The 12,971-nt window shown below is 43.5% G+C and overlaps 1 protein-coding gene across 1 annotated transcript in view; it reads left to right on the forward strand.

Moving 5' to 3' along the window:
* Positions 1-9,284, forward strand: part of LOC123856523 (disks large homolog 2) — an 812,179-nt gene extending 802,895 nt beyond the window's left edge. Inside the window, exons 21-22 of the mRNA XM_064576814.1 lie at positions 3,866-3,957; positions 5,878-9,284. Of these exons, the coding sequence (XP_064432884.1) occupies positions 3,866-3,957; positions 5,878-5,984 (199 nt within the window). The 3' untranslated portion in view covers positions 5,985-9,284. The remainder of the gene's footprint in view (positions 1-3,865; positions 3,958-5,877) is intronic.
* Positions 9,285-12,971: the final 3,687 nt, after the last annotated feature.

Here is a 12,971-nt window from a genome sequence, read left to right on the forward strand (position 1 = left end):
GCCACAGAGTACTGGAGAACAGTACACATGGAAAAACCAAAGAGAAGGAAATTACTTAATCCTAGAGGTGAAACAATTACTTGCAGAAGGTATCAGCCAGCTGTTCCATGTCTTCTCTAGGAGTGAAGAAACAGAGTAAGCTGCAGTAGCTGGAACTGCAACCTAAGAGAATTAAGTTAAATACACAGTCAGTCTCTGGGGAAATTGCCAGAGAGGTGTCTTAAAAGCAGAATACATTCACATACATGAAAGACGAACAAATGTTCTTACCAAGATGAAAAAATAAAATCAGGAGGTCACTGACAGTACCTTCTGCCCTGAGAATTTAGGTGTTAAATTATAACGTCAAGAGCTTTGCCCAGAATTGGCACGTGGAAAAAAATGTGTGTTGATGATAAAATACTGGTTCTTGATGGTGTTATCCCTGGTAGCATGCTTGAAATCTCTCCTCATCTAGGATACGGTGTTGGGTAGTGCACAGAGTAAATTAAGCAACCATAAATTTCATTATGTAAAAGTGATTTATAATCTGTAAAGAGCCTCATAAATATTATTAGCAATGCTAACATGAAGAAGAAGAACAGAAAAAATGGCCCTCACCTCCTGGGAACAGCATCTTAAAGGCCTGTTTCAGAAATAGAAGAATAAGTTTTCACATCATAAATACGTGGGGGGATAAATGGCTTCCCAGGGAAGTGAGGCCTGAGGGAGACACAGCAGTTGCCCATGTGCTTCAGTGTGATAGTGGGAGATATTCCCATCTGGTGCTACGTAGGAGAAGTTCTCCTTCCTTACACAACTATGAGATGACTTATCTAGTTTTACCTCGGGGCACTGTCACAGCCACTTATCACCAAGGAAAATTAAACATTCCGATGGCTGGATCCCACAATGAGGACCGTGAACCTGACATAATTTGCTGCAGCCATATTCATGAGTCTCGAGTGCCGTGATGGTGACATTCAGACTAATGGGATCTTATTATTAAACTGGATGTTTACTTTCCAGCTCCCTCTTTTCCAAGGGTTTTACTTCAGGACCAAAGCTGCCATGATCTGCCCACTCCCTGGGGAGGAGTGAATGCTAGGTCAACTGGAACAAAAGCATGGCCGCTGTCACATTTGGGCATTGGTACAGCATCACACACAGTATTTCTCAAGTGCATCATCCACATCAAACCACAGAGCCTATTAGCACATACATGGCTGACTCTTCAGAGGAGCATAAAATCAAGGCTGTGGAGGAAAGGGGTGTTATTTTTATAGAGTGCCACCACATGACCCCTGTTCCTCACCCCCACCCCATGGCATTGGGAAACTTTCCTGTGTCTCTTTACCTTGCCAACCCCAATCTGCTTTTACGTTCTTGCTCCCACGGTGGCCCATGTTTTCTTCTGTCTTCAGCTGTATCATAATTATGTTGATTTATCTAGTCCTCCATTCATTCATTCACTTACTCATTTAACAAAGACGTCTTGAGCCAGGCTCCATGACACATGCTGATGTACAAACCCTGGTCTCTGCCCTCAGTGAACTCACAGATTAGACAAGGAGACAAAGGATATAATAGATATGTTAGAGGATAAAAATGGAAATTCAGTGATGGCTACAGTAAGTGCAAAGGGAATTCAGAGAACACAGGCTAGCATGAGCCAGGGAAGTAAAAGAAGATCCAGAGCCACATGATTTCTTGACATCTGGAGCAAAACCCTGTCTTTCTATGAAAAATATCCCTGGGTTTAGCCCAGCATCTTCTGAACCCAAGGGTGACATCCACTCACAGCTTCTAGGACTAGTGCTATTTGGGAGGAGAATCGTAGATAGCATCCCTCAGGACAAGATGAATTTATCTCAACATCAAGAGTTCAGGAAATTCCTATTTTTTTTTTCTATTGCAGCCATCAAATCATGTCTGGAATCATGTTAATGTCTGACTTCAGTTTTTAATTTTTTTTTTCCAAATAAGCCCCTTGGGAAAGTCTTGGTGTAATGGAAAATCTGTTTGACTAAAAGTTGACTTTAAAAGAACCCCAAAACTTTGAGTTCTGACATCAGATTTACTCTTTTACCTTCTCAAGTCTCTTTATTACTTCAGGCCACAGTGACATGCCTAAAACCAGACCCCAGTCTCTGGCTTCCTCGGGGACATGCAAAGGCAGCAATGCTTTCAATATTCTACTTGCCCCTGTGATGCATCCCAGTGGGCCAACCAAAATACCTCTGCCCTTGGCTAGACTTTTATCAGCCCAGTGCAGCCACGCTTCTATTCATATGATCATCAGAGGCAAGCATTGTCAGTCTTTGATTAATAAAATGTCTTTGATTTAAAAAAACAGGAAGATAATATAATTTTTATTTAAGAAGTACAGTTTGGTAGGCAAAAAATTTTACCACCTAGAGGACCTGCGAAGATAAAGCTGCCCCTGGTTAGGAATCAGTAGGTTGGGTTATTTTCCATTTCCTTCCTGCTCAATTTGTCCTTGAGGTTGGATTTCAGTAATCTTACAATAATTAAGCAGCACTTATATACACCAAGAGTTGACACACTAACAGAAAGAAAGGGACACGAGAGAATCCCAGGCATAATTCCTTTATAGCCCATTCTCCTATCAGAACAACAACAAAACCAAGTCAACACTGGAGACTCTTACTGAGATTCTCTATCCTTGTTCTCTATGGAGGTTACTTGCTTATAATCTATTTGAAAATATTTTGGTCGAGGCGCATTTGATTGTTACATTCTCTCTGTGTCCATTTATTCATGCCTCCCTCAGCCAATCCTTCTAATGCCATTTGATTATAAAAGCAGATGAAGTTCAGGGCACCTGGGTGGCTCAGTCTATTAAGCATCCAGCTGTTGGTTTCCGCTCAGGCCATGATCTCAGGGTCATGGGATTGCTCCGCACTCAGCGGGGAGTCTGCTGCCCCTCCCCCCGCCCCTCGTTTTCTCTCTCTCTCAAATAAATAAATCTTTAAAAAAAAAAAAAAACAGATGAAGTTCAGGGCTCTTGTTGCTGTAGACATGCCTCGCCCTTTGCAGAAGTTGAGCGGGGAGAGCCACAGAAAGCCCCTTCAGCCTGAAAGATGCACATTCCTGAGGGGCCTGTCACCTTTTCTAGAATTCTTGGGAAGCACTTTCTATTTCTCCACTCCAAACATTTCCTGCTACACACTGAAGATGAACAGCAGCCCATGGGGAAGATGGGGAATGGAGAATTCAAAGGTTCCTGGGATAGCAGACCCTGCCAAGAGTCAAGTCTAGTTCTCTCAGATGTGCTGAGGGACAGAATGTGATGATGTCCTCTCCCTCCTCTCCATCTCCTCGCCCCGCCTCTGACCACCCCTAGAAGATTTCCTTCGAATCTATGTCCCACGTTTAAGAGAGGTTGAGACAGTCTAGGACAAAGTCCAAGGACGGGTAACCAGGAAGGTTAGGACTTGGAAATCACATCCAATGGGAGAAGAGATGAAGGGAGTAGGAGAGTTTATTCGGAAGGACTGGTAGCCTCAAGGGACATATTGATTGGATTGATTTAAAGACCCCAGTGCCTGTCATGGAGGAAAGAGGTTTAGTCCTGTGTGACTACAGAGGACGGAACAGGGACCAGTGACTGGAAGTCAGAGAGGGACAGATTCTGCATCAGTCCAGTGTGAAACCGAGAGACTGCCCTCCGAGAGGGAGTGCTCTGGGAGGGTGTCCTTGTTGCTGAAATTCTTCCAGCAAAAAGAGTCCCAAATTAGGACTAGGAAGCCTCTGGTAAAATTACACTGTGCTTCCTGCAGGATTCATTTTTGCCACACATTTTAATTTTTCAGGATTTGGCACATTCCCTGTGTGTTCTAATACCAAACCCTCATTTCCCCAGGGAGATGAATAAGCGTCTAACGGAGGAACAAGCCAAGAAAACCTATGATCGTGCAATTAAGCTAGAACAAGAATTTGGAGAATATTTTACAGGTAAGTTCATTTACCCCTGGACTATGAGAAAGGATCGACGGTCTGACATTTAGCATTAGAGAGGGCTTCGGGCCGGGTATACCTGGGCCCTAAAACCTTCCCACTGAGAAACACTAATTTCCCTCTGTTTTACCTATCTGATCCAGAACTCTGGGTTCTGTCTTCTCTGGATTCAGCCACAGCCAGCTCTTGGTCCCCAGTGGCCCTATGCAAAAGCATGAGCCAAGGATGGCACTGAACTATCTCCTGCTATTAAGAAGATTTCAGGCAGGGCGCCTGGGTGGCTCAGTCAGTTAAGCGTCCGACTCTTGATTTCGGCTCAGGTCAAATCTCCTGGTCCCGGGATCCGGCTCTGCGCTGGGCATGGAGCCTGCTTGGAGATTTCTCTGCTCCTCCCCCTTCACTCCCTCTCTTAAAAAAAAAAGAAGAAGAAGATTTTAGGCATTAAACTATTGCCCTGATATCATCAGAAAACTTGAAAAAGAAACCTTTAGGGCTCAGGGAACATCCAAAGCAATGCCTCGTGAGAAGCAGTCTCAGGGCTCCATTCTCTACTTCGATGAGGGGCAGGTCTGCGTCCTGCTAGCAGCAATTGAACAAGATGCTGAACCACTTCCCTGGGTTTCCATTGATTCCATGTCAAGTCCCAGGGCAAAACTTCACTTTTCTTTTTAAATATTTCCTGGAAACATGAAGTTTGGAGAATAGAGGAAGATTTTCTTGCCCCGGGAATCCCGGGTTCTCTGTTCTTACCCACGTTCATGAAACACTGATCAAATCCAAAGAGTAATCAAACTGTGCGGAAATTGCCTTACAACAAATGGTTTAAAAACAAAAAGTTTCCTCCTGAATTTCCTTATGAGAAGTTAGATGCTTTACTGTTTGTCTTACTCAGAATATGAAAATGCCAGTGACTTAGCAGTTTGCAAATACGCTGAAACGAGTAATCTTAAGTAAAATTTCGATCAGTAACAAAGGTATGAGTCGTGTTTTATCCTGAAAAACATCCAGGTATAAACATCAAATCACAGTTATGCACATTTTGACCAGTGGTTCATACTCAGAAATAAAATACAGTAATCAATATATTCTCAGGGTTGCTTTTGAAGATCTAACTATGTTTCAGTAGCAATTCATTGTTAATCCCTAATGTCCTACAGATAATACTGACAAGTTTTGGAGATCTCTCTGTAAGCTAACTTTAGTTCAAAGGACATTATGAAATATACTTAAATCTGCTTCAGGTGACTTGGTGTTTTAGGTAATTCACAGATTAGCTGTTTGTGTATATTTCCTCTTATTTATGTTTCTTCTAAGTAGCTGTCATAAAGCATTCCCAATATGAGCGGCCCTGTTATAGCAAAATATCAATTTACCAGATTACTTGGAGAATGAGTGGGGTTTCCTATTAAGGGCTTGGGGGTTGAAGGGGTTAACTCAAGTTGCCTCCACAACCTTATTACTTCCTCTATGTCAAAAATGTCTAGATTTCTGCACCTGCCAAGGTACACACAGTATATAGAATAAAAGGCCAGCTTTCTTTTAATAAGCAAGGAGATCTCAATCTGAAAATTGATCAGTGCCCAACCCAGTGCCTGGCCCAGAGTAAGCACCCATAAAATTTGAATATATAAATGATTCATTTTCCAGAACCACAGACAGACGTATAGAAGGTAAAAAGACTGGGGTGCATTTGTTAGCTGATCCAGGACATGCACTGAAAGCATTTTTTTTTTTCTTTTAATCACTGACATGACCTTGCTTAAGTAAATTTCCCACTTTTCTTACTAATGAAAAGTAATATGAAGCTTCCAGATGAGTTCATCTGTCACTGGTTTGAGCTTCTGCTGTGTGATTGAGGGCTGTTCTTTACCAGGCAGGGAACGATTCCTAACTCTGGCGTGTTTACTCTTGTTCTAGCTATTGTCCAAGGAGACACCTTAGAAGATATATATAATCAATGCAAGCTTGTTATTGAAGAGCAATCTGGGCCTTTCATCTGGATTCCCTCAAAGGAAAAGTTATAAATTAGCTACTGCACTTCCGACAATGACAGAAGAGCATTTAGAAGAACAAAATATATATAATATACTACTTGGAGGCTTTTATGTTTTTGTTGCATTTATGTTTTTGCAGTCAATGTGAATTCTTATGAATGTACAACACAAACTGTGTGAAGCCATGAAGGAAACGGAGGGGCCACAGGGTGGGACAGAAAAGACATTGCAGTATGCAGGAAGGCTTTGGTTTGCTCAAAGTGCCAGGTGTAGGGATGAACCTTTGATGGGCTTTCTGCCCAAGAGATGGGCAGCCTCCTCACCCCAGCAGATATCCAGAGCTGATTTAGCTGCTGAGCTCTCTATGTCTTTTGCTTTAAAGAAAAGTTGCCAGCACTTGAACTTCACCAACCTTCCCATTACCCACATCTGTAATTGGTACACTTCGAATTTTATAACTATGCACACTCTTTGATTTCTTAACGAGCAAAAGAAAGAAAGAAGGAAAAAGTAAAGGAGTCCCTTTGGGAGACGGCATAATATCAGGGAAGGATAAGTGTGTAGTTTCTTTGACTGGCATCTACAAAGACGAGCATTTCATAAAATTCACAAGTGTATGGAGGACTGACCTCCCTGAGAGGAGGGGGTTCCACCTGAGGTTAGCTTTATGATTGTTTATTGTCTATTTTGCCATTTATAAACTGAAAGGAGGCACTAAAGATGAGAATAATTTATACAATAAAAATATATTAAATGTATAGAAACAAATTTCTATAGGTTAAAAAAGTTTTGTGAAATATTTTGTAAAGACTAATTGAAAGACTAAATGTATGCACTATCAGCAGATGATCAAATTCAAGAACTGAAACTTGCACTCTCCCTTTTGTTGCCAATGATCCATTAAGAGCATCTGAGTTCTTTCCAAAGTCTGACAAAGACTTCTCCCTCACTTACCTCCCATGATCTCCCTTCCATATTAGTGACACACTCTCATGGAGCACATCCCTTAATGAGTTGCCCTCATGGGTATTTTTGGAAGACATTTGGTTAATGCATTTTTAAGCTGATGGCTTTCAGAGACAAACTCATGCAAATGATCTAAAGGGAAGTTTTTGCTTTTATCTTATTAACCTGGGTCTGCCATGCAAATAGTTCAATAACTTTGTTTCTAGTTACTTACATGCAGTTCTCAAAGGATCATTTAGTATTTTGGCCAACCATGAGTAATTAGGAGTTTGTTTGTTTGTTTGTCTGTTTCACAAGTAACAGGGTTTTGTAACAGCCAGAGATGGTATCGAGCCATGGAGAGATCTGTCCCAAGAAGCACTATTTCTTTGAGGAAGAGAGAAGTATCTGGTTGGGGGGGGGGTGAGGGGTGCAGACTTTTGTTTCTGTGTACAGGGCAAAGAGAACCACAAGAAAAGACAATTAACAGCTTTGAGCTCAACCAATTGAACTGCCTTTCTTGGGGGCTGCACCTGGACCAAGTTTATTTTTTAGCAATTATAATGATGATTTTAAAAAAACTCCCGAAGCCTATATCCCACTTTAGAGCTGATGATGACATCAGCATTGCTTGTGCCCACAGTGTTTAGAGAGAAACTTGTCGGTGATCTCAATAACCACTCAACTCTGGGTTCTATGCATACCCAGACTAAGCCCCATCGCCTTATTTCTGGGGTACATCCAGACCTGGCAGGGATTCTGCCACACTGTGCAGCAAACCAGCATGCAGGCTGGGATGGGAGAGCGAGAGATAGAGCCATCAGCAGTGATGGGGCTTCTTCATAGTAAGAACATCGGAGCTCAGAATGAGGGTCTCTTTCCAAACCCAAGGTTGTTCATCTTACACTAACTACCACGGTCTGCCTCGCTGCAGTCACCAAAACAAACACAGAAATGCAAAATTATGCATCTACCTATAGTCTTGAGGCTGCCTTTGCCAACGGAAGGGCTAGCAATGCATTTTCCCTCTGATGAAAGTCAAATTTGGGGGGGGACTTCCTTAGAATGCTCAAAATATTTAAAGGTATGTCCATGGCTGCAATTCGCCAGTTTCAGGTCAAGGCCTACTTTCATCAATATTGCTGCCAGAAGTTTTCTGCCACCAGAATGCCATTCCTGATCCCAGCTCTATTTTTAGGCCACCATAATAACTTCTTTGGTTTCTCAACTGAGCATGCAACCATTTATTTAAAGGACTGTCATTAATGAGTAGATGTTTCCGCGGGTCGTGTGATGTGCTTTCCATTTAATATTAAGTATTGCTGTGGCTGAGTACAATCAAATTGAACCACCAACCCTTGGTTTTGTAGTAATATAATTATTTATTTTCCTAGTGTAGATGCTTCCAGATTAGAATTGGCATTTGCACTGATTTTTTTATGTAGATTTATATAAATATATATACATATATATTTGCTTGAAGAATCACCAAGCAAATTGGTGAGAGGGTCTTTTCCTATAGAATTTACACCTCCATTTGTTGTGTTGTCTTGCGCTTCCCAATGTTGAGGTCTCTATGGCTCCAATGAACTGGTGTATTTTGCAGCAAATCTGATGATTGTATGGATATGGCAGGAAAGTTACCCAGATTACATCTGGTGCAAATGCACTTGGAGCCTGGGGCCAGACTGGTGCTAACACTGCAAACTTTGTCCGGAGCTCTCTCCAATCTGAAGGTTTACTGGGGGCGCAACATCACCTTCACATGCTGGGCCCTTTCGGAAAAGTGCCAGATCGTGTCACTGGTGCTATTTTTCATGCTCTGGTACAATGTGTAGCACCACGGGGGTCTCAGCTTTACCAAACTCAAAATCGCATTTGTCAGCTAATTGCAGGGGCATTTGTATTTTGCTCTCCTCCCACAGGATCTGTTGGCCATTTCTTTGCCGGCCTCTCCCCACCCCCGCACCCGCCCCCAGCCCCAAGTTCTTGGCTTGGCGCCATCTGCTAAGTGAGCCCATCTTTACGAAGCTGCACTCAGGTGCCTGTGAGCTGTCTTAGATCCTACTGCCAGCCCTTCCAGACTCAGAGCCAGGGAAAAGCTCTCCACGCCTCTGGCTCTCGCCTCTGGTTTTCCCTCCTTCTTTTCCTCTGCTCTCCCCCTTCCATTTCTATCTCATTCCATCACTCTCTTTGTGCACCTCTCCTTTTCTCCTACTGGCCTGTCTTCCCCGAGTGCTGCCTTCCTTCTGCAGTCTCTCGTTACTCCCTCCCCTTCACTCCCCTATCTCTCTACCCCCTTTGGGTGTCTCCTCCCCCCCCCCCCCCCCCCCGCCTCATTCCCCTTTCCCCTCATTTCCTGTCCTTTCTCTCCTCCTCACACGTCCTGAGCATCTCCTCTCCCATACCCCACTCTGTGATTTTTCTGTCCTATAAGGGCTCATGGCTGATCCGGACAGCAAGTCCATACACTGGACCGATGACACAATTCCTGTGGGTCACCATTTCACTTACACAGCCCAGAAAGCAAAGCTGAGCATGAGGTCCCCGGCTGGAGCCAGCTCCAGCACGCCTCACTGAGCCAGCCTGCACCGCTGCCCTGGCAGTGAGGATGCACACGCGCTCTGGGCCCCGCAGCACCTGGGTGCCTCTCTGCCTGAAGGCTGGTCCACACTGAGCCCACTCTCAGCACCATCCCGTGGCTCTGAGGACACCTCCTCTCCACAAAGGCAGACTCTGGCCCTGAAATCATTCTGACAGCAAACCTCTTTCTCATTGAAGCCATGCCATTGCCTTGGTTTGGAGAGAGACATTTTTTCCCCACTCATAAGCTTCCCCCCCCCACATTTTCATGTGAAGCCCCCTCTGCTTTTCAGCTGGTGATTGCTCTGGTGAGATTGAATGGACTCGCTGATGAAATAACATCTCTTTTTTTCCTGTCTTGGTCCTGCCTAAATTCCTACAAAAGTATTTAAGTCAAGGAGTCGGGCTAGTTCCTAAGCTTATCGTGGTCATTTGTCACTCCCAGGGGGAAAAGGGGACATTTCTCTGAAAGCATGTGGAGTGACATGCTGATGACTGATTTGGCAGAGATGTCCCTACAGAATTCTGTGGATATGCATTTTACTTCTGTGTATGTTATGGTCTATGTGGTATGTATATAATGTATACACATACTACATTGGGTATGAATGAATGTGGATGGAAACCCACACACACACTCCAGTCTGTAAATATCCTTCCTCACTGAAAACTGTGCTTTGGAAATCATTTCTTGTACAGCTGTGCAGTTTCTTGTAGCAGCTGAGGACAAGCTAAGACAGGTGGATGATTTAGACAAAGATCACCTAACAGGCGGAATACAAAATCTCCCTAGCAACTCACGAGGACAGACAACCAAATGGCAAGGTTGACTCCCAATGAGATGGCAAACTTTTCTTCTCTCCTTTTTGAATTTGTGTTTCCTAAGTGTGTCTTAAATTCTGAGTGCACCAGGCTGTACCCGTTAGATCCTTTCAATATGACAGTTTCGTGCTTCTCTCTGACAGGATGTTTCTCCATCGAGCTATAGTGCAGGAGGAGAGGGAGGGAGGAAACACTCCTTGCCCGGGCTGGAGTTTACAGAGACACTGCACAGCTTACACTCCTGTTAAGTGTAAATATTCGACACTTCCATTCCATTTGTGTAAAAAATAAAGCACACACAATTATAAAATCAAGATGTATATTTCATACTCAGTGTTGTCTGTGCATATTTTATTGCGTTGCTAGTTGTCAGCGGTGGCCCCATTGTAAAAATGCCTGATAGAGTGTTTATAAACATGTAATGGTTTTATTATGAGATATAAATATTAAAACATTTTATACTTTATAGCAAATTATTTTCTCCCAAAGCATAATTTGTCTTGCTTCATAAAGAATAGAATCAGCCATTTCTATTTTTATCAAATTTATCTGATTTCAGAGCTAAAGTGTAGTTAGAGGAGGTTTGCTCTGAGGAGCCCAGGCAGGGCTGAGAGGAGCCCAAAGTGGTGCTTTTACATATTTTTAACTAAATGGTTACTATCTTGCCTGCTTCTCATCAGGATGTGGCCAAGAGTGAACCATGTATTAAAAGACAGGTTTTTTTAAAGACCCCCACATCTATGTGGGAAAAAAAAAATCTATTCCCCGGTTTCAAAATTGTGAAATTCCAGAAGATACTAAGAATTGAGAAAAATATTTTTTTCATATCTAATACTTAAAATGCAAAGAAAGGCACAAATTGGAGAGCAGATGTCATTATTCATGTACCCTGGGCCACAAAATAGACCAGCTCCAGAGATCTGAACGTGCCAAAAATGTCAGGTTCAGGAACCTGAATCTGCCAGATAATATTCTAAATTCTTCCTGTGAGGTTAAACATATGCCTTGTCATATTGACATTTAGACAGCGTAGATCTGACAGCTGGAGGACCAAAACAAATTCCTCCCGTGGGAGGAGTGGAATTTCACCATTAAAGCAATCGCTGTGCAGTAGGTTTTGCTTCACGATAAACTATCCCATCATCAGGTCAGTCATTTGGGAAACCAGACTTGGTCATTCCATCCTGACCATCACTGGGGGCCCACAGGAGTCTCCACCAGGTGTCCTGTCGCTGTCCCTGAGCAAAGACAGCATACGAAGGCATTGACTGGGGACACCTGGGTGGCTCAGTGGGTTAAGTGTTTGCCTTCCGCTCAGGTCATGATCCCAGAATCGTGGGATGGAGCCCCAAATCAGGCTCCCTGCTCAGCGGGAGCTTCTCCCTTTCCCTTTGGCCGCTCCCCTTGCTTGTGCTCTCTCTCTCTCTGTCAAATGAAGTCTTTAAAAATTTTTAAGAAAGAGGGGCACCTGGGTGGCTCAGTCGTTAAGCGTCTGCCTTCGGCTCAGGTCATGATCCCGGGGTCCTGGGATCGAGCCCCGCGTCGGGCTCCCTGCTCGGCGGGAAGCCTGCTTCTCCCTCTCCCACTCTCCCTGCTTGTGTTCCCTCTCTCTCTGTGTCTCTGTGTGTCAAATAAATAAATTAAAAAAATAAATAAAAATTTTAAAAAATTTTAAGAAAGAAAAGAAAGGCATTGACTGAGGCTACAAGCAAGCCCAACGCAGGCCTCAACTTTCAACAATTATTCAATTTTTAACATTTACAGTCTCACCAGGCTTAGTATTAGTGATAGCATTGCACAAAAGCCAGATTCACTCCAGTAATGGGTGTGTTTATTCAGGGTGGGGGAAGCAGGGGAGGTTTTGACTTTTTGTTTCCCTCTTTAACTTATATTAACTATTTTAAAAACATGAGGTTTAGAAGTCTCAAAAACTAAAAGTGGACTGCACATCTGTGAACCTCAGAGGGTCTTGCTACAAATCTATAGTCTTTGTAGATATTCTGAGACTAAAACAGCCAGTGACAGAATGCAAAAGCCTCAGCGGGGACAAAGCTAAGGAACCTCTGGAGGGGGGCCACCGGCTTTCCCAGCACAACCAGACCCAGAGGCTCTGAAGTGGTCAGGGCATGATGTCGTCCACGGGGCTGGACTGCCAGGTCTCATAACCCTACTAGTGGCTCTCTGTGACCCACCTTTCCCTTAGGGACATCTCAGAAGGCACGATGGCTATCAGGAAACTGCTCCCCTCCTGCTTCTAATCTGACAGCCCGTGTCCACACCTTGTCCATACCTCATCCCCAATTCCCCTCAGCACAGCTGGAACCAAGCTAGAATACTTGGATTACTCTTTAATTGTAAAATCACCTTAGATGCAGATTCTGATGTAGTAGGTGTAGGCAGGAGCCGAGAGCCTACATTTCTAACAAGCTCCCAGGTGATACAATGCTGGAGTAGCCAGGCTATAAGTGTTTTTCAAACTGCTGTAGACCACCCACCAGTAGGTCATAAACCAGCACCCTTTTTTAATGAAATAGAAATTAGAGTGCCTCCCGTGTAGTAAGGATAAATACCATTTCATATTAACAGACTCATAAACACAGAGAACAAACTGGTGATTGCCAGAGGGGAGGGAGACAAGGGGAGAAGCAGAACAGATGAAGAGGATTA

This window comes from Mirounga angustirostris, unplaced genomic scaffold (assembly GCF_029215605.1).
Source record: "Mirounga angustirostris isolate CCGP_5_RB_7025 unplaced genomic scaffold, mMirAng1.0.hap1 SCAF_13, whole genome shotgun sequence".
Classification (NCBI taxonomy): domain Eukaryota; kingdom Metazoa; phylum Chordata; class Mammalia; order Carnivora; family Phocidae; genus Mirounga; species Mirounga angustirostris.